General features: G+C 41.6%; 1 protein-coding gene across 5 annotated transcripts in view; it reads left to right on the top strand.

Moving 5' to 3' along the window:
* Positions 1-22,685, top strand: part of ZMAT4 (zinc finger matrin-type 4) — a 176,361-nt gene that overhangs the window by 51,793 nt on the left and 101,883 nt on the right. For 4 of the 5 annotated variants that reach the window (XR_015750298.1, XM_087969655.1, XM_087969654.1 and 1 more), the window contains exon 3: positions 20,685-20,774. The exons of the other annotated variant lie outside the window; for it this stretch is intronic. Coding sequence is in view for 3 of the 4 variants with exons in the window: in XM_087969655.1 (XP_087825781.1) it covers positions 20,685-20,774 (90 nt within the window). In the remaining variant the exon portion in view is untranslated. The remainder of the gene's footprint in view (positions 1-20,684; positions 20,775-22,685) is intronic. 5 annotated transcript variants of the gene reach the window in all.

Below are 22,685 nucleotides of genomic sequence, written 5' to 3'. Positions count from 1 at the left end.
GATTGTTCTAACTGTCAGGAAATTTCTCCTTAGTTCTAAGTTGCTTCTCTCCTGGGTTAGTTTCCATCCGTTGCTTCTTGTCCTGCCCTCAGGGGCTTTGGAGAATAGCTTGACTCCCTCTTCTTTGGGGCATCCCTGAGATATTGGAAAACTGCTATCATGTCTCCCCTTGTCCTTTTCATCAAATTAGACATACCCAATTCCAGCAACTGTTCTTTATATACAGTATTTTGGCCTCCATATACAACACCTTTTGAAGAAATAGAACTTTCTCATACCTGACCCAAAAATCTTGCAGTAAAAATTATCCATGCTGTATTGCACTCGGATTTAACATTGAGCCAAATTATTAATATGCACGTGTAGTTTTCAAGCTGCTCTTTGAATATTGCTCCAAGGGCTTTAACACTATTTGAAAATATTTGAATAACAATCCTAAAAATGCAGTATACATAAGCTAAGAGGAATTGCTTTTATTTGTAAGGAATTTATCAACATTGTATTCTGTAATTGTTTGCAATATATAGGTGTCATAACATTCCAGGGATCATAAAAAGGCAGATAATTAAAATGAGATGACTGCCAAATTAAAACAAAGCAAGTATTTTTCTCTGATTCTTTCATGTTGGTTCCAAGGTTTTAGCTGTTTCTGTGAAAACTGCTATATTGTCATAGGTAATTCCTCTGGGTATTTTCAGCTTCAGCAAAAGGCTAATAACATAAATAATCTTTGAAGTACTTATCTCCTTTTACTTGAGCCATATTGTTTGTCTGACTTTGGAAGTAATTTTGTTTTTCTCATGGAGTTTTTCTTTGGCAAGATCTGTTGAGGTGAAATAAACAGTGATGCAAAAATTCCAGCGAATGAACTCACATATTTAGGTGTCTCTTATGGCCGAAACTTTTCTGAGTTTTGTTTTTTTTTCTCACAGGCTTACAGTGGATCTGAGAGGCGGGTGTGAGTCTGGATTGCTTCTGTAGTCAATTGACAACAAGCTTTTACGCTATTTTCTGTTGATGAAATGGTGTGTTAATAATCAAGATAGAAAAAAAATTCAAGAAGTGCTATTCTGGAGCTGAACAACACATAGAGGGGAAAGTGTGGTTTATTTTTTAAGGCTCTCCTATAGCGTAGGGGCCCATGCTTAAGAGTTGATGGGTGGAGGCTTGTCATTGTGAAGGGAAGTGTTGAACTATTTTTGACAAGCTGAAAGTTATATCACACGAGATTCTGACAGGTGTAACTGCTGTTATACTGTTTTATTTGTGAAGGAGCTATGAGAAGTTGTTGCTCGGGATAGTCCATCATTTTGGCATTATCTATGTGTGTACTGTGAGGATGGAGTTACTTTTATTTTTACTTTCATTGTGCATGCAACAGAGGGGGTATTCAGCAGGTTCTGATCAGTTCTGGAGAACCGGTAGTGGAAATTTTGAGTAGTTCGGAGAACCGGCAAATCCCACCTCTGACTGGCACCGCCCCCATCTATTCTCCGCCTCCTGAGTCCCAGCTGATTGGCTGGGTCTTCTTTGGTTGCCCTGCACAGGAGAACGGAGCTGGAAAGCAGGTTAGTGGGGTGGGGAGGTAATGGGGATTTTGCAGTATCCTTCCCCACCACACCCACCAAGCCACGTCCACCAAGCCACGCCCACAGAACCGGTAGTAAAAAACTTTTTAATCCCACCACTGGTATGCAAGCATTATCCAACTGTTTCTGTACTCCTCTAAGGGCCATAACACAGTTGCAGGAACTGGGTATGCCTAATCTAACTAGGAATGACATGATAGCTGTGTTCCAGTACTTGAGGGGCTGTCACAGAGAAGAGGGGGTGAATCTATTCTCCAAAGCACCTGAAAGCAGGACAAGAAGCAATGGATCAAAAGTTATTAAGGACAGATACAACCTAGGAGACGTATCTTGAGAATTTCCTGAGTGAGAACGATCAATCAGTGGAACAGCTTACCTTCAAGAAGTTGTGAATGCTCCATCATTGGAGGGTTTCAAGAAAAGATTGAATAGCCATTTGTCTGAAATATTATAAGGTATTCTATTGCATAGCAGACTGGACTAGAAAATCTTCAAGATCCCTTCAAACTCCTCTCCTCTCCCCTCCCCTCTCTTCCCCTATCTTATCCTATCCTCATTCTCCCATAATGCCCTGGAGAAATGAAAAAACTGAATTCTGCTGGGTTTGAGAAAGAGAAATTGATGGCAAGATAGTTTTTTTATGCCAAGAAGAAGAAATAATTTTAAAAATTCAGCAATACAGCACCGTTTTTGGATTAGGCTCTCAAAATCGATGGTCAGTTTATAATGGATTCCCTTGAAAGTAGGCCTCCCTTACTCCAGTGTCTGATGATGTCATTAACCAAGCCCTCATGGATAATATCTGATTAACTGGGTACCATTGTGATAGGCTCAACTGCAGGTCACAGCATAGAATAATGCTATGAAACAAACATGTAGACATTATGCATGTTCATTTTACTCCCTTCCCTGTTCTGTATTGTGCAATTTCTGATCTTTAGTCACTTCATGTACATTTTAAAATCTCCTCTTTTAAGAAATTGCAGGTCTTCCGCCATCCTTGTTTTAATATATCCTGCACAATCACAAAGGTTTGTGCAATTAATAAAGCAACAATGGTAGGCCTATTTCTTGAATTCGCTGGCTCTCTCCATTATCCATCTTAGCTATTTGATTTGTCTCTCCCTTTTCTGAAAGTTGCTTCTTCATTTAACATTCCTGACTCTCAATAGGACTCTGTCATCAGAGCTTTCAAGCAAATTTTTGTATTTTGGGAATAGCACAAATGGTTTTGTATAATGTACCAAGTCTATTTTGTTTTCTTTACCTCTTTTATATGCTGATCTTTTTCTGATTGCTAGGTTACACAATAGTATCTTTGTCAACCAAAATATCTAGGGAGGTTTTGAAATGCAGAAGTTCAATCTGAATTTACTTTGGTTTCTGAATTATGTTTGAGGATTTTTAAATGAAAAAAAAATGGCTCAGTTTTTTTTTTTTGTTAGATTTATGCAATCTGCCAATTGAAAACCCAAATTAACATAACAACATTTCTATATTATTATAACATGGTATGTGTGAACAAAGAAACCATGTTGTAGCTTCCCGTAATAGTGCATTTTACACAGTTTGCTAAATTGATAGCTAGATTACCATAAATACTTAAGCACAAACATCAGAGCCCTTTTGAGCCTAATATAATTTCTGGTTTACAGAATATTCACCATTTAAATATTCAACTATTTCGTATAACTGGATTTATTTCCTCGAATTGCAAAATAAGAGTCTGAAGATGGGGAATATTTGACATGCCCTGAAAACATTCTGAGGAGGTTTTTCCAAGAATTTTAAGGAGGTACATGCTGATTTATTTGTTTATGAAGGTGGGGGCAGGGAGGAGGGGAAGAAACCATCTTGGTTCTAAACTCAACCATCTTTTGAAAAAAAGCAATGAATGCCAAGCAGATGTTCTACCAGGTGCTGACTCCTTTGCCATTGTCAAAAACAGGGGCAGCTTCTTATGGGTTATGTAGCCCAAGTACTAGAGCAGGGGTGTCAAACTTGATTTCATTGAGGGCCACATCAGGGTTGTGATTTACCTCAGGAAGGATGGGGGATGGGCCTGGCCAGGGTGGGCATGGCCAGCTGGACATTACTCATGTCAGGGGGCACCGGTGGTGACCAATTGCTAAGGCAGGACTTCCCTCAGACCCTCCCTCTCTCTCATTGTAATCTTCTCTTCTCTTCTCTTCTCTTCTCTTCTCTTCTCTTCTCTTCTCTTCTCTTCTCTTCTCTTCTCTTCTCTTCTCTTCTCTTCTCTTCTCTTCTCCTCATTTCTCCCTCCTTGCTCTATTCTCATCTTTCCTTCTTTTTCTTTGTCTTTCCTCTTTCCCTTTCTCTTCCAGGATGCTCAAATGCAAAAGGGGAAATATTTCTCCTTTGGTTTTGTTCTTAGTTGGTTTTGCTAGCCCACTGCCAACGAAAAAGGAGATCGGCAGGATGTGTGGCAACCCCCCCCCCCGGGCCCCATTTTCCCAGGCAGAGGGCTGCAAGAGGCTGTTATGGCAGTAAATGGGATCCGGGTGGGGGGCGCACTCCATTTTTGCTGGCAGAGGCACTGCGGGCCGATCCTTTGTTTTTTTCCAGGGTGGCCCCTTGTGTGATGACCCAAAGGGGCGCGGCACAAAGGCAACACAGTCAGATAATCAGTAGGAGCCCCTTTATTAGCTCCATCTTTGCCCCCAATGTCCTGGTTACCTTCTGGGCTGGAGAAAAATTCTCCCAGGAACAGCCTTTGGCTGCAGACAATCAAGTCCAAAACTTTGTCAACAGAAACTTTAACTATAAGCCCAATCAAGGCAAAATGCAGTAATTAGTCTGGCAGGGCAGGAGCAAGAATTGCAGTCGTGAAGGTGTGGCAATAACTCAACATGGCTGGGAAGACACCAGGAACACAGCAATGTCAACACAAGATAAAGTCACGTTTGCTCCCAGCAGCTGCCGCACTCAGCATGCATCTCTTTTAAACTTTCATTCCCCAGTCTGGCTAGTGAAGGGAATCAGGACCCTTTCCTCCCCCATAAGCCATGCAACCTACGTTGCTCTCTTCTCCGTTCTTCTCTGCATGCTCTAGGATGAAGAGGGGTTGGGCATGAGTCTTTCTCTGAACTTCCTTTCCCTTGTTCTACCTCTCTCCTGCTCTGCCCAGCCAGACTTTGCCCTTCCCCAGTTTCCTCCACAGCCAACGGAGTCACACTCCCACTCCCTGTCAGCTGTTCGTCTTCCTCCTCGGATTCAGATACCGATGGGAACATGACACTGCAGGCCAGATCTAAGAACCCTGTGGGCCAAATCTGGCCTGCAGGCCTTGAGTTTGACACCCCTGTACTCAAGCAATAATCCAATTTACTTCCTTTCCGAAGCTGCCCCAGTGTTCCTTTTGAAGAAGGAAATAAGTTCATTCTATTAAAAGGCTCCTTAAACTCAATTAAGATATACACCAAAGAAACACAACAGACACCCCTTTTAATGTCCATGTTGCCAGGCTCTTAATGGAGACTAGATTACACTAGGGACCTCCGCATTTGTTTCCTCTTGTTCTCAGTCTAACAGCAACCATGATGGAGCAGATAAATACATTAATCGAGACAAACCCAGACAGGCACCAAGGGATTTTGCTAGGTTCCTGAATGCACATTTTCTGCCTCTTTGCTAATGGATTTATGACACATGCGGTAGGAATTTGATTGAATATTGCAGAACTTCTCTGCAGGGTAATGATGATTTATATATCCTGCCTCGTTTATGATGGTTTAGGGCAACACAATGCCAAATTCCATCCCAACAACAACTCTGGGAGGTAGGTTGAACTGAGAGACAGGGACTGTTTCAGAGGTGGTATTCAGCAGGTTCTGACCAGTTCTGGAGAACCGATAGCAGAAATTTTGAGTAGTTTGGAGAACCGGCAAATATCACCTCTGATTGGCCCCCACCCCCATCTCTTCTCTGCCTCCTGAGTCCCAGCTGATTGGCTGGGTCTCCTTTGGTTGCCCTGCACAGGAGAATAGAGCTGGAAAGCAGGTTAGTGGGTTGGGGAGGGAATGGGATTTTGCACTATCCTTCCCCTGCCATGCCCACCAAGCCACACCCACCAAGCCTTGCCACACCCACAGAACCAGTAGTAAAAAAATTTGAATCCCACCACTGGATTATTTCTATGGTACCCAATGGGTTTTCATGAATGGAAAGGAGTCTCGCTGATGAACGGGGGCTTTCTTGACTGAAAGGTCTGGAAGAAGGCTATTCATTTGACGTTCTCCTCAACTGTAGGCAACAGTTGTATAGTGTAGGCAATAACTGCTCTTGCGGCATGTCCCCTGTGTTCCTCTCTAAAAAAAATCTGGGGTCTCCTCAGAGTGGCAGGCCAAGTGTTTTCCAAGACTAGGGAAAAGTGAGATAGACAACTGCCAATTTTTTAAATTTCTGCTTGCTTTCTCCCAGCCATCAGAAGTTGAAAGAGACCAGCCATAGAACCAAGATCCACTCGTGTTGCTGGACTCTCCCAAATGGATGAGAGATCCTTTGGTCTCATTTTGAAGCTCCCATGGCATGCAAAGTTCTATGCAGAGGCAAGGTGGCTGACAAGGGGGTTTGGGCAAATCAGCTTCAGGAGAAGACTAAGAGGAGTCCCTGCTTGGAAGGCTCTGTTTGCAGGCCAACAGTTTTGAGGAAGTATTTTGTTCAAAGGATCATCATAGTGAAGCATTTATTGGGTGTGTGTGTATTTGTAAGCATGTTTCTATGTACCTTCCATCTGTTTATCTGATATATTATCTGTCATCTATCTATCTATCAATCATCTATCTATCTATAATCCATCTACCTCTCTATCTCTATCATCTATCTATCATCTCTATCATTCATCTACCTCTCTCTATCTCTGTCATCTATGTATCATCTATCTATCTATCATCCATCTACCCCTCTCTATCATCTATCTTTCATCTATCTATCATTCTTCTACCTCTCTCTATCTCTGTCATCTATCTATCATCTATCTATCATCTATCTATCATCCATCTACCCCTCTCTATCTCTATCATCTATCTTTCATCTATCTATCATTCTTCTACCTCTCTCTATCTCTGTCATCTATCTATCATCTATCTATCATCTATCTATCACCCATCTACCCCTCTCTATCTCTATCATCTATCTTTCATCTATCATCCATCTATCATCTATCTATTATCTATTTATCTATCTGTCCATCCATCCATCCATCATCTGTCATTCATCCAACCATCCATCTGTCTGTCCATCTGTCTGTCTATCTGTCTGTCTATCTGTCTGTCTGTCTAAGCCTGAGATGTCGATTTGGATTTAACTGCTTACAATACTGTGCAGGGTTGTTGAACAGAGACAACAAGTCAGGGGGAAAGAGTCAAACAAGGAAATAGTCTAGAATCCCTCTGTGGACACAAGAAGGTGAAGTCTAGCCCTCTTGAATGCCATTGAACCTTATCTAGTCTTACCTAGATGCAAGCTATCAGTCTGGGAAGGTTCCTGTGCACAGCCTTGAGAAATAAAACAGCTAGTTGAACTCTTCATGGGTGGACCTGGTTATCCGCACCTCACCAAGATTTCAAGCAATAAAGCAACATGTTTGGAAAAGTTATCAGTTCTAATAGCTTCCCAGAATTGGAAAATATGTTGAAAGTCCAGCACTAAGCTAGCTATGTAGCCCTTCACATAAGGAAAAGCAGCCAAAAACTAATTGTGTAGCCATTTTGATGTTTAACAGAGGGATACAATCAAGATCAAGTGAGGTATTAATACCACTCTATAAAGCCTTAGTAAGACCACACCTGGAGTGCTGCATCCAGTTTTGGTCACCACACTATAAAAAAAGATGTTGAGACTCTAGAAAGAGCACAGAGAAGAGCAACCAGGATGATGAGGGGACTGGAGGCTAAAACATAGAATGAATGGTTGCAGGAACTGGGCATGGCTAGTCTAGGGAAGAGAAGGACCAGGGGAGACAGGATAGCAGTCTTCCAATATTTGAGGGGCTGCCCCAGAGAGGAGGAGGGGGTCAAACTATTCTCCAAAGCACCTGAAGGAAGGACAAGAAGCAATGGGTAGAAACTTGCAAGGAGAGATTCAACCTGGAAATAAGGAGAAACTTTATGACAGTGAGAACAATCAACCAGTGGAACAGAAGTTGCCTTCAGAAGTTGTGGGAGCTTCATAACTTGAGACTTTCAAGAAGAGATCTGACTCCCATCTGTCAGAAATGGTGTAGGGTATCCTGCTTGGGCAGGGGGTTGGACTAGATGACGTACAAGGTCCCTTCCAACTCTGATTATCTGTTATCTGATGTGTAATTAAGTGTGTGTTTTCCTGAAGTTTTCTGGGAAATACAATTTTTACTCCCTCATTCTTTTCTAGGACAATAACCTATTGTTGTCTCTGAATATTTATTAAATGGATTGCCTGTCTCCATTGCCCTGTATGATTTACTGGTTTTTATTTTTTGAAACTCAGGCTGAGGTTGAAAATAAGTGACCTCCTGTTTTGACCGAGGCTATTTTTTTTTATCTCTCTCCCCTTCTTGACCTCTGAAAGCCAGAAGGTCAAGGCAGCAACAGAGGGCCTGACAGGTTTAATTAAAATCAGTGTAGTGCTATAACCATTTGGCAACCTTTACGGAGAAGGAGGAGGGGAGAGAGATGCTGGGAGGTGGGTGGCAGCTTTAGGAATACATTTTCACAGCTAGAAATTATGGGAGATACGGCTTTAACCTCGGATGATAAGGTGACTGCAATCCCAGGGAACTTTTAATCTGATTATTTTTGCACAATGCAGTGAGCCAAGGAAGGTTGGTTAATGAACACGCTGCCATCTTACCTTATCGAGAGCCTAATTAAGAACCTAATTAAGGTTAGAGTCTTAATCACGGAGCCTAAACCACCAAACAGTTGTTGTTTGGGATTTCTGCAAACTGCATCAGGCACGTACTGAACTGCAAAAAATTATCATTACATAAGAAGTCCCATTTGAGGAATGAATATATATATATATCATATCTATCTATCTCTATCTATCTATCTATCTATCTATCTATCTATCTATCTATCTTTGGTTATTCGGGTTTTCTCCCACGTAAGATTGGAAGTATCTAGGCACGCGTTTCGATGAAGTCTCATTCATCATCTTCAGGCTTGTGTCTTCCGCTCTGTGCTTCTCAGAGTGAGAAGCACAGAGCGGAAGACACAAGCCTGAAGATGATGAATGAGACTTCATCGAAACGCTGCCTAGATACTTCCAATCTTACGCGGGAAAACCCGAATAACCAAAGATCCTCATATATATATATATATATATATATATATATATATATATATATATATATATATATATATATATATAACACACACACAACATACAACACACACACACACACACACACACACACACACACATCATAGATAGATAGATAGATAGATAGATAGATAGATAGATAGATAGATAGATAGATAGATAGATAGATGAAACAGACATCCTGAACTTAAACATCTTGAACTTGAACATCTCCGGAACTTAAAAGTAAATTTAATGTACTCACTGAGCTTTCGTCAGCCTCTGCTGATGTCGTCAGAGTTTTAAGCTACCATTACAGAGATATTTGCCTTTATATAACATTAACCAATTTAGCCCTTGAACGCATTATAGGCCCTCTCAACTGCCTCCCATCCATAATTAGTTCTGCTGTTTTTACCTCCTTCATGTTTTTACCTCTGACATTTATATATTCTCTGGCATTTTTCTATTAGTTCTCACTTGGTTTGATGAAAGGAGACTGGAGGCTAAAACATAGGAAGAACAATTGCTGGAATTGCGTATGTCTGGTTTAATGAAAAGAAGGACTAGAGGCTGACATGATAGCAGTCTTCCAATATCTCAGGGGCTGCCCTAAAGAAGAGGGGGTCAATCTATTCTCCAAAGCACCTGAGGGCAGGACAAGAAGCAACGGATGGAAACTAATCAAGGAGAGAAGCAACTTAGAACTAAGGAGGAATTTCCTGACACTTAGAACAATTCATCAGTGGAACAACTTGCCTTCAGACACTGTGAATGCTCCAACACTGGAAGTTTTTAAAAAGAGATTGGACAACCATTTGTCCGAAGTGGTATAGGGTTTCCTGCCTAGGCAGAGGGTTGGACTAGAAGACCTCCAAGGTCCCTTCCAACTCTGTTATTCTATTCTATTCTAAAGGCAATTTGCTTCTGAACTTGAAGAGAATTCTGGTGAAATTCTTTATAGGTATACATTGTTCTTGGAGTTATGTAATGGTAAGGATAACTAAGAGCTAAGCATAGAATAAATAAATAAGCATATGAATCTCCTGTCCTTCATTGTAAAATTATCTCTTGCTTGCTTATAATGTTCCTGGTTTCTTACAAATACTGGTAGTCCTTGACTTACAAGCATTCATTTAGTGGTTATTCAAAGATACAGTAGCACTTTAAAAAGTATCAGCATCTGGAGAGTATCTCAATGTACACACACCACACACACACACACAAACACACATCAGAGATGGTATTCAGCTGGTTCTGATCGGTTCTGGAGAATTGGTAGCAGAAATTTTGAGTGGTTCGGAGAACCGGCCAATACCGCCTCTGACTGGCCCTGCTCCCATCTCTTTTCTGCCTACCATCGAGTCCCAGGTGATTGGCTGGATCTTCTTTTGTTGCCCTGCACAGGAAAATGGAACTGGAAAGCAGGTTAGTGGGGTGGGGAGGGAATGGGGATTTTGCAGTTTCCTTCTCCTGCCATGCCCACTAAGCCACACCCACAGAACCAGTAGTAAAAAATTTTTGAATCCCATCACTCTCTCTCTCTCTCTCTCTCTCTCTCTCACACACACACACACAGAGACACACTTTTCATACTCTCCTTATCCAAAGGCACACAAGTTTTGCACTTCACTTTCCAAAAACGAAGCTGCTTTGACTCCTGTGCTTTCTGATCTGATGCAATTTTGTGTTTCAAGGAAGCAATGTTTTAAATCCTTTTTTCCCCCCAGCATTTGCCGAAGTCAGCTGAGTGCCGAATCCAACGGTCACTCTTCTGACCTTCGTATTGCTTTGGAGTGGGTAGTTTAGAACAGTGTCCTAAAAAATAGAGAAGAGAGCAAACGTCTCTGGTTTCCTTAGTATGCTCTAAGAGGAAAATTACCCCTAGTTTTTAGATTGTCCAGTAAGAGAAAGAAAACAAATGGAGGTTGATGGTATTAGAAGACCTTCCTGTTCTGGAATCTTTTCATATTTATTTTATTTATTAAACAAATTTGTATAGCTGTCCAACTCATACACCGTGTCCCTAGGTGGATTTCATAACCCTGAAACTATTTCTAATTTTCCCCCAAAATCAAAAGTGGACATTTGTTTTTCTGTCCATTGCTGCATTAGCTCAGGGTCCATGCTGCGTAAAAAGAAAAAGGTGGGTGAAATCAAAGCTGGTGTCAGCCCCTGTTGGAGACTGACTCCGAGGGAGAGGAGGAACAGCCAACAGGGAGTGGAAGTGTGGCTCCAGAGGTTGTGGAGGAGGCTGGGCACAGGCCGGCTGAGCAGTCAGAGGAGGACCCAGGCCCACCCCCTCTCCATCCTAGGGCACACAGGGAGGAGAGGATAAGGGAGAGACGTGAATGGCATGGTCTACGGGGGAGGAAAGGGCCTTGATCCTCTTCATGGGCTGCAGCTGTGAGAACTGGTTAAAAGGATGGACATGCGTATGGGCCAATGCTGGAAACAAAGCGTGAAAATATCTTGTCTGTCCATTCCTATCTGAGTTTGGCGTCCTTCCCAGTGTGTGATCCAATATCTGTGGACGTCTTCAAGCCCTTATCTTGCCTGGTTCCCTTAGTTGCTTCAGTGTGGTTTTGTGTTGTTTTTTTACTCTTTATAATTTATAGGCATTTTTAGTTTAAACGGCATTTCCTCCTTTTCGTAAGTACCTGTGGGGGAGTTTTTTGTCTCCAGTCAAGGATATTTGGAGCTTTGAAGCAAAGTGGAGGAATAAAAGGAGATTCACCTGTTTTTGTGACTGTGTTTATTTTGTATCCCATACTGGGTCATCACAGCTGGAGCCATTAATGTATATATTTTTCTTTCTAACATACTTTTTTTTTCTTTCTAACTCTTACTTTTCTTTCTGAGATCCCTTTTTTGCCTCCCTCCCAAGCCGTAGAACCGTTTACCGGCAATCTTGAGTTCATCTCACAGGGTTACTTCCAAAGGAGATGCAGATCTGCAGATGGTCTACCCCTGCCTTAAAACCTGTGCCAAAATGTTTTCTTCCTTACAGAGTCAGATGATATATGACTCTTTCAGCTCCAGAGAAACCTGTGCCAAACAAGCCATTTTGGTAGCATTAGACATATCTTTCATTGCATTAAGAATTTTTATTTGGATGTTTTTGTGGAAGGCATTTTTATCGGGAAAAGCACTACTGAAAATTCATCTTGATACAATTAAATGATGGTTGAGAGCAGGCTAGGGTTTGTTTACTGATTTTTCATGTTTTATTGATGCAGCGGCAATATAGCAGGAGAAAAATGTAAATGAACGGAAGCATAAATAATTAAGGGCCTTAAGTAAGTTAGCCAAAACATTTAGTTCTAAAAGTCAGATTAGGAAATTTCTTTTTGGCATCTAGAACAATGAAATCTTGGCAAAGTAAAACTTATTGGGGCTGATGGGTTTTGTTTTAGGAGGAGGGATTCTTTTCTAATTATTTCATTGTATAATTAAGTCGCTACATTTGAACACCTTTTACAGATTCTGCAGAGAAGATCTTTAATTTTCCCCTCAAAGGCTTACTGTCTTTAATGGACAATAAGAAAGAAAATGGAGATTTTTGTTCATTCTTTTAAAAAAAATGAACAATGTCTCCCCCAAAACTGTGTTCTTTAAGCTGTCAGACTTTGGGGAAACTCTGCTGCACAATTGTAATTGCCAATTTTAGAACAAATGGCTTTGTTACTTGGCACAGATAAAAGATTCAGCTATTTTCCCCTTGATATATTGAGACAGTACGATTCCGTTTGATAAAGTCATTCAAGTGAATTTGTTTCATGTGTAATATTGGTGCTCTTATCATCTGGGTAGGAAACTGGGAGGGCTACGTAACTCTTTTTGTACAAGAACTAGAAATTTGTATTCTATTTCAAGAGGAGCAAATTTCTATTTTGAGATTAATTAGTCAGGTACAACATCTGAGCCCAGCATCCAAGAAAGAATAATATCATGCAAATGTGCAGAACAATAGGATTGAGAGAAGAAGAGTAGCTAAATTCAAGCCATCCAGAGAGGGGGAAAAAAAGTCTCCACTGAATTTGTAACTAAATAAATGTAATTGTGTGAGGATGACCATGGAAGATGGCCAGAGAAAGAAATTTACAAAGGATCTACCCTAACTTAAAAGTAAAGGTTCCCCTCGCACATATGTGCTAATCGTTTCAGGCTCTAGGGGGTGGTACTCATCTCCGTTACAAAGCCGAAGAGCCAGCACTGTCCGAAGTGGTCTCCGTTGTCATGTGGCCGGCATGACTAAATGCCTTTGAAGGCGCATGGAACGCTGTTCCCTTCCCACCAAAGGGGTCCCTATTTTTCTACTTGCAGTTTTTACATGCTTTCGAACTGCTCGATGGGCAGAAGCTGGGACAAGGAACGGGAGCTCACTCCGTTACGCAGCGCTAGGGATTCGAACCGCCGAACTGCCGACCTTTCTGATTGAAAAGCTCAGCGTCTTGACAGCAGGAGAATTGTACTTTCGGACCTGCATGATTCTGTTAAAGTTGCTTTAATAATAAAGTAAGGTTTAGTTCATCTTGTTGTGATTCTAGTCTACTTGGGTGGCTGACAGTCAATCTTGCAAGTCTGAAAGTACAAATCTCTCACCTCTCTTTTTTTTTTTCACCGTATAATTTAGGGCAGATGCTTTTTAGGTTTCTTGCTCTGCCATTATCTAGCTGTGAGTTCTTCCTCTCTGCCTGCCTTTTATCTGGTCATTCCCTAGACAGACTCCCCTCTTCTCCCATCCCAAGGTCATTCGCACATACCGGTACACACTAGATGGTTTGATCAAGAGAGTGGAAGCCAAATTTTTAACTGGAAGGAGCTGTTGAGACAGCATCACTTTAACATTGTGTCAGCTTCACTGCTTTAAATTTAGTTCTGAGGTCCAGTTTCAAGCTACTGTGGTGATTTTCCACTTTTTCTCTGTATATGTATGTGAGGGAGAATTAAAAACAATGCATCTTGCCTTTCAGATTTGCCTGTTTTTTTCCTCAATCCTGGCTTTTTAGAAATTGTTTAAAAGAGCTATTCCAGAAGGCTTTTAAAGTTAATTAATTTAGTGCAATTAGCATGGGATATCAATGAAATATATATATATATATATATATATATATATATATATATATATATATGACACATACATACACACACACACACACACACACACACACACACACACACAACATAATAAATATATATATATATATATATATATATATATATATATATATATATATATATATATATATGTGGATCTTTGGTTATTCGGGTTTCTCCCGCGTAAGATTGGAAGTATCTAGGCAACGTTTCGATGAAGTCTCATTCATCATCTTCAGGCTTCTGTCTTCAGCTCTGTGCTTCTCAGAGTGAGAAGCACAGAGCTGAAGACAGAAGCCTGAAGATGATGAATGAGACTTCATCAAACGTGCCAGATACTTCCAATCTTCTGGAGCGCCATTATAGTTGTGCTTTTAAAGTCACATACAAATTCAGCAGAACCTCAGAAAACAATATATAGGGTTTGTATTCTTGCCTGTGAGTCAGACTTTCACAGCCGCTTTCTGTTTTAAATTTGGGGCTAGCCTACTGCTGTGGCCAGAATGTTTTTTCTTCATCCTGCTCTCAGTGGACATAAAAGAAAAGATACATTCATCAAGAATCATGTACAACACGTAATAGTCATAGGGTACAATAAGCAATCAAATCATACTAGGAAACAGTCAATATAAATCGTAAGGATACAAGCAATAAAGTTACAGTCATACAGTCACAAGTGGGAGGGATGGGGATAAGGAATGGTGGGAAGATCAAAAGTAATAGTAGTGCAGACTTTGTAAATAGTTGGACAGTTTTGAGGAATTATTTGTTTAGCAGAGTGATGGCGTTTGGGAAAAACTGTCCTTGTGCCTAGTTGTTCTGGTGTGCAGGGCTCGATAGTGTCATTTTGAGTTAAACAATTTATGCCTGGGATGTGAGGGGTCTATAAATATTTTCACAGCCCTCTTTTTGACTCGTGCAGCATACAAGTCCTCGATGGAAGGCAGGTTGGTAGCCATTGTTTTCTCTGCAGTCCTAATTACTCTCTGGAGTCTGTGTCTGTCTTGTTGGGTTGCAGAACCTAACCAGATAGTGATAGAGGTGCAGATGACAGACTCAATCATTCCTCTGTAGAACTGGATCAGCAGCTCCTTGGGCAGTTTGAGCTTCCTGAAGTTTGAGTGCAGAAAGAACATTCTTGGTTGTGCTTTTTTGATTGATGATGTGACCCTGCAGGCCAGGTCTAAGCACCCCACGGGCTGGATTCGGCCCTCGATCCTTGAGTTTGACACCCCTGAGCTAGAGCATGTTAGATAGATAATGGAAGTCTTCCCTGAACAGCTGACATAAATTAAAATAGTCCCCTTGCTTAACTGTATAATATAAAATGCAACTGTGCTGTATGGAGACCAATGATGAGAGAAGGTGGAAAATTGGAAATATATTTGCTGAAGAATATTCTCAAAAGACAATGAACTAAGTGCAAGAAAACCATCTTTCATGTAGCACTACACTCAAGAGGCAGAGGCTTCTTTCTTGGGACTGAATTCTTAAATTTTGCTGCTTTTCTGCAACACGGTGCTAAAATGTTTTCAAAGATTCCTTTTTAAAAAAACATCTCTTTCTTTGGATCAATTGCAGCCTATCAGAGAAAAATAACATATTCAGGAAATGCATCCAAACCCTGAAAATATAAAGCATTCTGTCATATCCCTCTCTCCTCACTCCCATTTAATGTGCATACATTTATTTCTGTTTAAATTGAACACTCAGGGGAATATGCAAATATAAATGTCTTTTTGGCACAGTGGAAAGAAACCTGAGTTTTTTTAATCCTTGCATGGACAGCTTAATCCCCCTGTTGCAATTGCTAAATTATTGTATATGTAATATAAGCAGGTGATCTGAAACAAAGATTTGCAACAATCCAAGTAGCATTGCAAACTCTTTCTGTGTCTGCCTAGGATTTGTGGAGTCCTGCCTTTCTTTTTAACAGCATATCACTGTCGTTCTGTCACTTGCAGTTGTAGCAATAAAAGCACCAGTGCCAGGTCCAAAGAATAAAAAATGACACATGTTTAACAGATTAACAGTGTTGGAAGGAACCTTCTAGGTCATTTAGTCCAAACCCCCTGCCCAAGAAGGAGACCCTACACCATTTCTTACAGATGGCAGTCCAGTCTCTTTTTGAAAGCTTCCGGGGATGAAATTCCCACAACTTCTGAAGGCAACTTCTGTCCCATTGGTTGATTGGTTTCACTGTCAGAAAATCTCTCCTTATCTCTAGATTGGTTTTCTCCTTGTTCAGTTTCCATCCATTATTCCTTGTCTGGCCTTCAGATGCCTTGGAAAATAGCTTGACCCCCTTCCTCCTCTCTGTGGCTGCCCCTGAGATATTGGAACACTGCTATCCTGTCTCCCCTGGTCCTTCTCTTCACTAGACTAGCCATGCCCAGTTCAAAGGTGGTATTCAGCAGGTTCTGACCAGTTCTGGAGAACCAGTAGCGGAAAATTTGAGTAGTTTGGAGAACCGGCAAATACCACCTCTGACTGGAGATTTTACAGTATCCTTCCCCTGCCATGCCCATCAAGCCATGCCCACAGAACCGGTAGTAAAAAAAATTTGAATCCCACCACTGGCCCAGTTCCTGCAACCTGCAACATGGAGTTACTTCTGAGTAGTTTCTTTGCCTACAGACAAAATCTTGCCTGACTAAAGCTACTATCTGCATAACTACAGTAGACTGTGAATTGCTAGGGAGGGTCCACCTTCGCCCTCTTCAGACATGCCTATCAGACATTCCAAGATCTGCTGCCTCTTTGCGTTCTGGGAAGAAGCCCCTCCCTCCTGGTAGTCCAGACTACATTCTACCACACAAGTTTTTGTTTTTTTTAACCAATGCTTTCTGTCCACATTCTGGATCGAGAGGATCTTCTACTTTGAACGAGGGCTAAAAGAAGCAATTTATGTTAACACCAAGCTGAGGGGGAGGGATAAAACACCCCCTACCTCCTGTCTACAACACAGCACTTATAGCAGTTCCAAGAAGATTCCACACTTATTTGCACTTTGATACAGGTGACCTTGAGGGCACAGATAAACACCCAAGAGCTCTCAGGGAGAGTGCTAACGACCAGATAACTGCAAAGAAATATGTTCCTTCCACCCACCCATCTTGTCAGAACTAATCCTTCAATCATCTCCACCATCCTGCCAGAACCGATGAAGCTTCTTGGATGAGAAGCAAAACATCTTCCTCAAGGAAATAAAACAACAGTCCAGTTGCCTTTTGAAAAAAAGCACCTTTGAGCTTACCAACACTTCTAATCGGTTCGGTTCTTGATGGGAGATCGGAGAAAAGTTGAGAGGCAGAGCGATATAAGGGTGAAAGTCCTGGACCAGGAGCAGGGTATTGGTCTCTCCACAGCCTTGCAAGCTTTTCTAGTGACTTTGGGCCCATCCTTCTCTCCCATATCATCCTGCCACTCAATGTTGTTGTTGTGAGCAAAACAATTAGATGAGATGCCATCTGAATGAAGGGCAGGCTCTAGAAATCATATAAATAAGAATATAAATCAGTGAAAAATTCACTCGAACTTTTGCTTAGTGTGCTAGTTTTTTTAATGTCTGGGGAGGTTTCTTCCATTCTCCCTTGATCCAGGATGTTTTCCTTCCTTCCTTCCTTCCTTCCTTCCTTCCTTCCTTCCTTCCTTCCTTCCTTCCTTCCTTCCTTCCTTCCTTCCTTCTTTCCTTCTTCCTCCCCCTCCCTCCTTCCCTCCCTCCTTCCCTCTTTCTCTCTTTCCCTCCCTTCTTCCTTCCTCCCTCCCTCCCTCCTTCCCTCCCTCCCTTCCTTCCTTCCTTCCTTCCTCCCTCCCTCCCTCCCTCCCTCCCTCCCTCCCTCCCTCCCTCCCTCTGTTTATAATAGTGCAACTCAAACCAAAAGATTTTTTTTTCAGGTGGGATTGAACCTAAAATGAAATGACAATTTAACTAACACTTTAAACATCTTGTAATGGCTCATGCCATCTGGGGAAGGACTTCGGGGGTGGACATGGGAAGGGAAAACAGTTTTCTGTTCCTTTTCTTTTAGAGGGTGTTTCTTAAGCCCACTCTTTTTGGAACTACCGGCGAAGTCATATCACAAGCTATACCAGGGATGCCTCCCTGCCTTCGCAACTCTTTGAGATCATGCATCAAAATGCAGTGATAAACTAGACCAAAATATAAGGGAGCTGGGTTTTACCCCTAGGAAAGTGGAGGACCATGGACTAAAGCTTGTTAATTAATAAGAGGAACAGCTAACCCCAGAAGCGTGGTAGAGGATGCTGTTGGACTGAGAATGAATGACCCTGTTTCAAATGTAAAATGGCTAAGATGGAGGAGTTGAGTTTCAGGCAATCCAGAACCTCTTCCCTTGCAAAATTACTTGCTGGTTGTGTTTTTGGCTGGCTCAGAGAACATCTCTTCCAATTAAATCAAACTAAATGAAAGAGACTGTGAAGCACCCCCAAAGCAAAAGACTGAAGGCTGGAAACTTGCTTTCCTCCACTATTATTCACTGTTGTTTTGGCATGGAAAGTATTCATCCCAGATTGCAATCTGAAATGTTGTACAAGCCTAAATAAAATCCTTTCCCCTGGGAATCAAGGATGTTGGGGCAGGTGTTCAAAAGGTGGAGACTGAGGTCACCTACCAACTGGGCTTTATGCTGATTGGACCATGTGTCTGGAGACTCTGTGGTTGTGGGGAATTGACAAAGTTTTACTTTTAATTGGGTGAAAAAGATGGCGCCAACTTAGAGCCAGTTTTCCACCAGGAACGTTGCCAATTTGATATGTCCCAGTAAAATGTTCTTTGAGGAATATGCCTGCCTTGGAGTTCTTATTGAATGGGGTGTGATACTTGGGACCTCAGTTCCCTGCAGGACAACTCACTCAGTGGTGGGATTCATTTTTACTACTGGTTCTGTGGGTGTGGCTTGGTGGGTGTGGTGTAGCTTGGTAGGCATGGCTTGGTGGGCATACAGGGGAAAGATACTGCAAAATCTCCATTCCTTCTCCACCCTTGGAGGAAGGTTACTGCAAAATCCCATTCCCTCCCCATCCCACTAACCTGCTTTCCAGCTCCGTTCTCCTGTGCAGGGCAACTAAAGAAGACCCAACCAATCAGCTGGGACTCAGGAGGCAGAAAATAGATGGGGGCGGGGCCAGTCAGAGGTGGGATTTGCTGGTTCTCCCAACTACTCAAATTTTCCGCTACCGGTTCTCCAAAACTGGTCAGAACCGGCTGAATACCACCTCTGAACTCCCTATGGGACAAGAGCTATATTAATATCAAAGAAATGGTAGAATAGAATAATTAAAGAAAGGATGCAAAAGGAGGGAGAGAATAAATAGTGAATGGCAGAAATGAAAATAATTTTTATTTATGTTAAAGAATTAAATAGAATTGTTAAATTGTTCCACAATGAGTTGTCTCACAGTGAGTTGGCCGTGACGAGTTGGCTATGGCAATGTCAGCTTTGGAAGCCATATTTTACTTAGAAGTTTCCATGCTGCCACATCTTAGTGCCTGGGAATTTGGGAGGGGGGACTTCATAGAGAGGTGGAAGTTTAGACATAACAACATTCTTCTCATAAAGTCAAGGACAAGTTGCCCTGCACCTCGAAAGGAGTGGTTGGAGGAATGTCTCCAGTTGGGATGATGAATGATTGGACCATGTGTTCTTTGGTGGGTGCAGGGGATGGGGTTTTGAATTTCAATTATGAAGGGAAAACCCGGAACTTTCAGATTCGGGTTTTCCCAGATGTGCCAATATGACTTCTCTAATAAATTCTTACTTGGATGAACTTTGTTTCTGAGTGCTGCATGTAACGGAGAGTTCTATTAGAATGCTGACAGGCAAGCTGTCCCTTCCCTTTTGCAATCTACTGTGGTCCAGCTTCCTAAGCGCAGCCAAGCTGGGCAAATCTCACACACGTGGAAGGCGCCAGGTTGAGGAAACGTGCTATCTGCTGTTTGGAAGCTCTGTTTTTGAGGATCCTCATAACACCAAATGACATCAAGTTTGATGACATCAAATTGGAGCATCCAGCGTCCCCATGCCGGTTGGGGAATTCTGGGAGTTGAAGTCCACAGGCCTTAACATTGCCAAGGTTGGATCTCCCTGATCTATCTTCTTGGTGGCACAAATATTTGTCTCTTTTGTAGCACATCAGAAAGATGCTCGTCTTTGCATCAACCAGAACATCATCTCGTAAATACGCAGGAAAAATTACATCCTTGGGCTTGTCTCCCAGGTTTGTTACCCAGAAAACCGTCTGGGAATTTAAGCTTCCTCTCAAACCTCTCAAAAGAGAGATGTAGTAATCTAAGGCAGCTTTGCTGGCCTTCTGTGAGTTGAAGTCCGCCAGGCTTAAAGTTGTCAAGGTTGGAGACCCCGGATCTAAAGATTAGGGCAGGGGTGGGATTCTACCGGTTTGCACCGGTTTGCCAGAACTGGTTGTTACCATTCCCAGAGTTCACAGAACTGGTAATATGGGCCCCTGGATGACCCCACCCCTCTCCACCCGCTCCTCAGTTCCCTGCCCAGTCAGTCATTATTGCACATGTGTGACATTGTGCCCATGCGCGACAATCATTCTCTCTCCGCCCGCCCTGCTCCGCCCAGTCACTACTTATCATTAGGGTAAGACATGCGCTTGGTGGAGGCTTGATTCATTGAAAGAAGGCTCCTTGGTTTTCCTCCACAGAGTCGGAAACATGCAAGCAAAGTTCGCCTTTACTACATGCTCCACCCGATTGATGGAGGATGTCCTGCAAAGAAGCTCCGGTCAGAAAATGTGAGTATCTTTCTGTCTTTTACTTGCCCAACAGGGACCCAAGATTGGATTTCCTAGCATTCATTTCTGCAAAAAACAAAAACAAACCCCAACAACATTTAGTGATGTAGAGCAATACAAAAGGGGTACAGTCTACTCAAAGCATCGAAGATGCCCAGTCTGACCAAATATTTAAAGGCAAGTGGTTTCTGTGCATAACTTAAATACCTGTGCAGTTTCTCAATCATCCAAGTCACAGTTGTCCCAATGGGAATAGGCAATAGGACTTCCTCGTTGTTTTTTCCTTGAAAAAAAAAATCACTTCTCATCTAAGAAGCTCCTTTAGTTCTGACTGAATGGTGGAGAAGGGAAGGATTTATACAAAATAATTTGAGTTGGGAGAGACCTTGGAGGTCTTTTAGTCCAACCCCCTTCTCAAGCAGAAAAGCCTACACTATTTCAGGCACTTGGCTGTCCATTCTCTTCATATACATATAAACATTTTGAATACAGCATATTGTCAGGGCATATCATTTACAGAAAGGCAAAGAAGGAACAAAAAGGAATATTAACATATATACTAATAACCATAATAATAACGTAACAGAATAGTTTTGAGTAAATTTCTCTTTATATTAGCTTATTTGTAATTCTGTTAATTATATTGGCATGTTTACAATTATAAACTATCTTTATATTTAATTCATACATAGCAATAATCTTTTATTCATCTAATTTCTACCTCTTATCTCTAACCACTCATAGAATCTGTTCCATGTTAAGTAATGTTCTGTGTCTTCTTTGTTTTTTATTTTTAATGTCAATCTATCCATCTCTGCACAGTCTAATATTTTCCAAATTACATCCTCATCTGATGGAAAGTTCTCATTTTTTGTCCATCCTCTTCTTAAAAGCTTCCAGTGATGGAGCTTCTGAAGGCAAGCTGTTCCACTGGTTGAGTTTTCTCGCTGTTAGGAAATTTATATAGTCCAGTTGCATTTTGGAAAAAGTGATAGATAGATAGATAGATAGATAGATAGATAGATAGATAGATGATAGATAGATAGATAGATAGATAGATAGATAGATAGATAGATAGATAGATAGATAGATAGATGATAGATGATAGATGATAGATGATAGATGATAGATGGATGGATGGATGGATGGATGGATGGATGGATGGATGGGAAGGCAGGCAGGCAGGCAGGCAGCAGGCAGCAGATATAGATATGGATATAGATGATATAGATATAGATATAGTCCAGTTGCCTTTTGCAAAAAGCATCTTTGGAACTGTGCATGGGTTGTGGCAAATGGCTCTTAGTTCCTTTTGTAAGCAAAAACTCGTCTTTTCATATCTTCTCTGAATCACTTTCAAATCAAATCTGTTCCTTGAAGTTTTGCCCAGACTGGGGTTTTGCTTGCAGAACTCTGCCTTGAAGTCCTGGCGGCTATTTTTCACAAAGGGCTATGCCAGATTGCAAGAATAACTCGAGGAAACTGGTCTCTCTTAACAGCGTGCCCTTAGAGAAAGAGCGCATCAGGGGATACACATGGCAGAAATGCTCAGTGAAGGATTCAGCCTGAAGGATCATTCCAAGTTGATCCGTAGCTGTCATAGCTTGAGAAGATGGTAAAAAAAAATGAGGAAATTCTTTGAATAATTTAGCTGTTTCTCTTCTCAAGTGTGAAAGCATTATTTTGCACGTAGATGGAGAATGAGAAAGCAGGAGATGTAACTTTGGTGCAGTGTTGTAGGAGACTGTGATGTTCTGTCCAAATACGATGTGTGAGTTGAGAAGCAGTGTCTCTTTCTAGCTTGACGCGACCTCATTTGACTTGGTTGTTATCAGCCCATAGACAAATCCTCTCAGTCTCTTATTTTTGTATTTCCTCCACTCATGATTGGTTGAGACTCTTCAAAGATCC

Source organism: Notechis scutatus, chromosome 7, assembly GCF_049901735.1.
Source record: "Notechis scutatus isolate UNSWTSFEM ecotype Mainland chromosome 7, rNotScu1.2, whole genome shotgun sequence".
NCBI lineage: Eukaryota > Metazoa > Chordata > Lepidosauria > Squamata > Elapidae > Notechis > Notechis scutatus.
The sequence above is the reverse complement of the archived record's forward strand: the minus strand, read 5'-3'. Positions and strand labels throughout refer to the sequence as shown.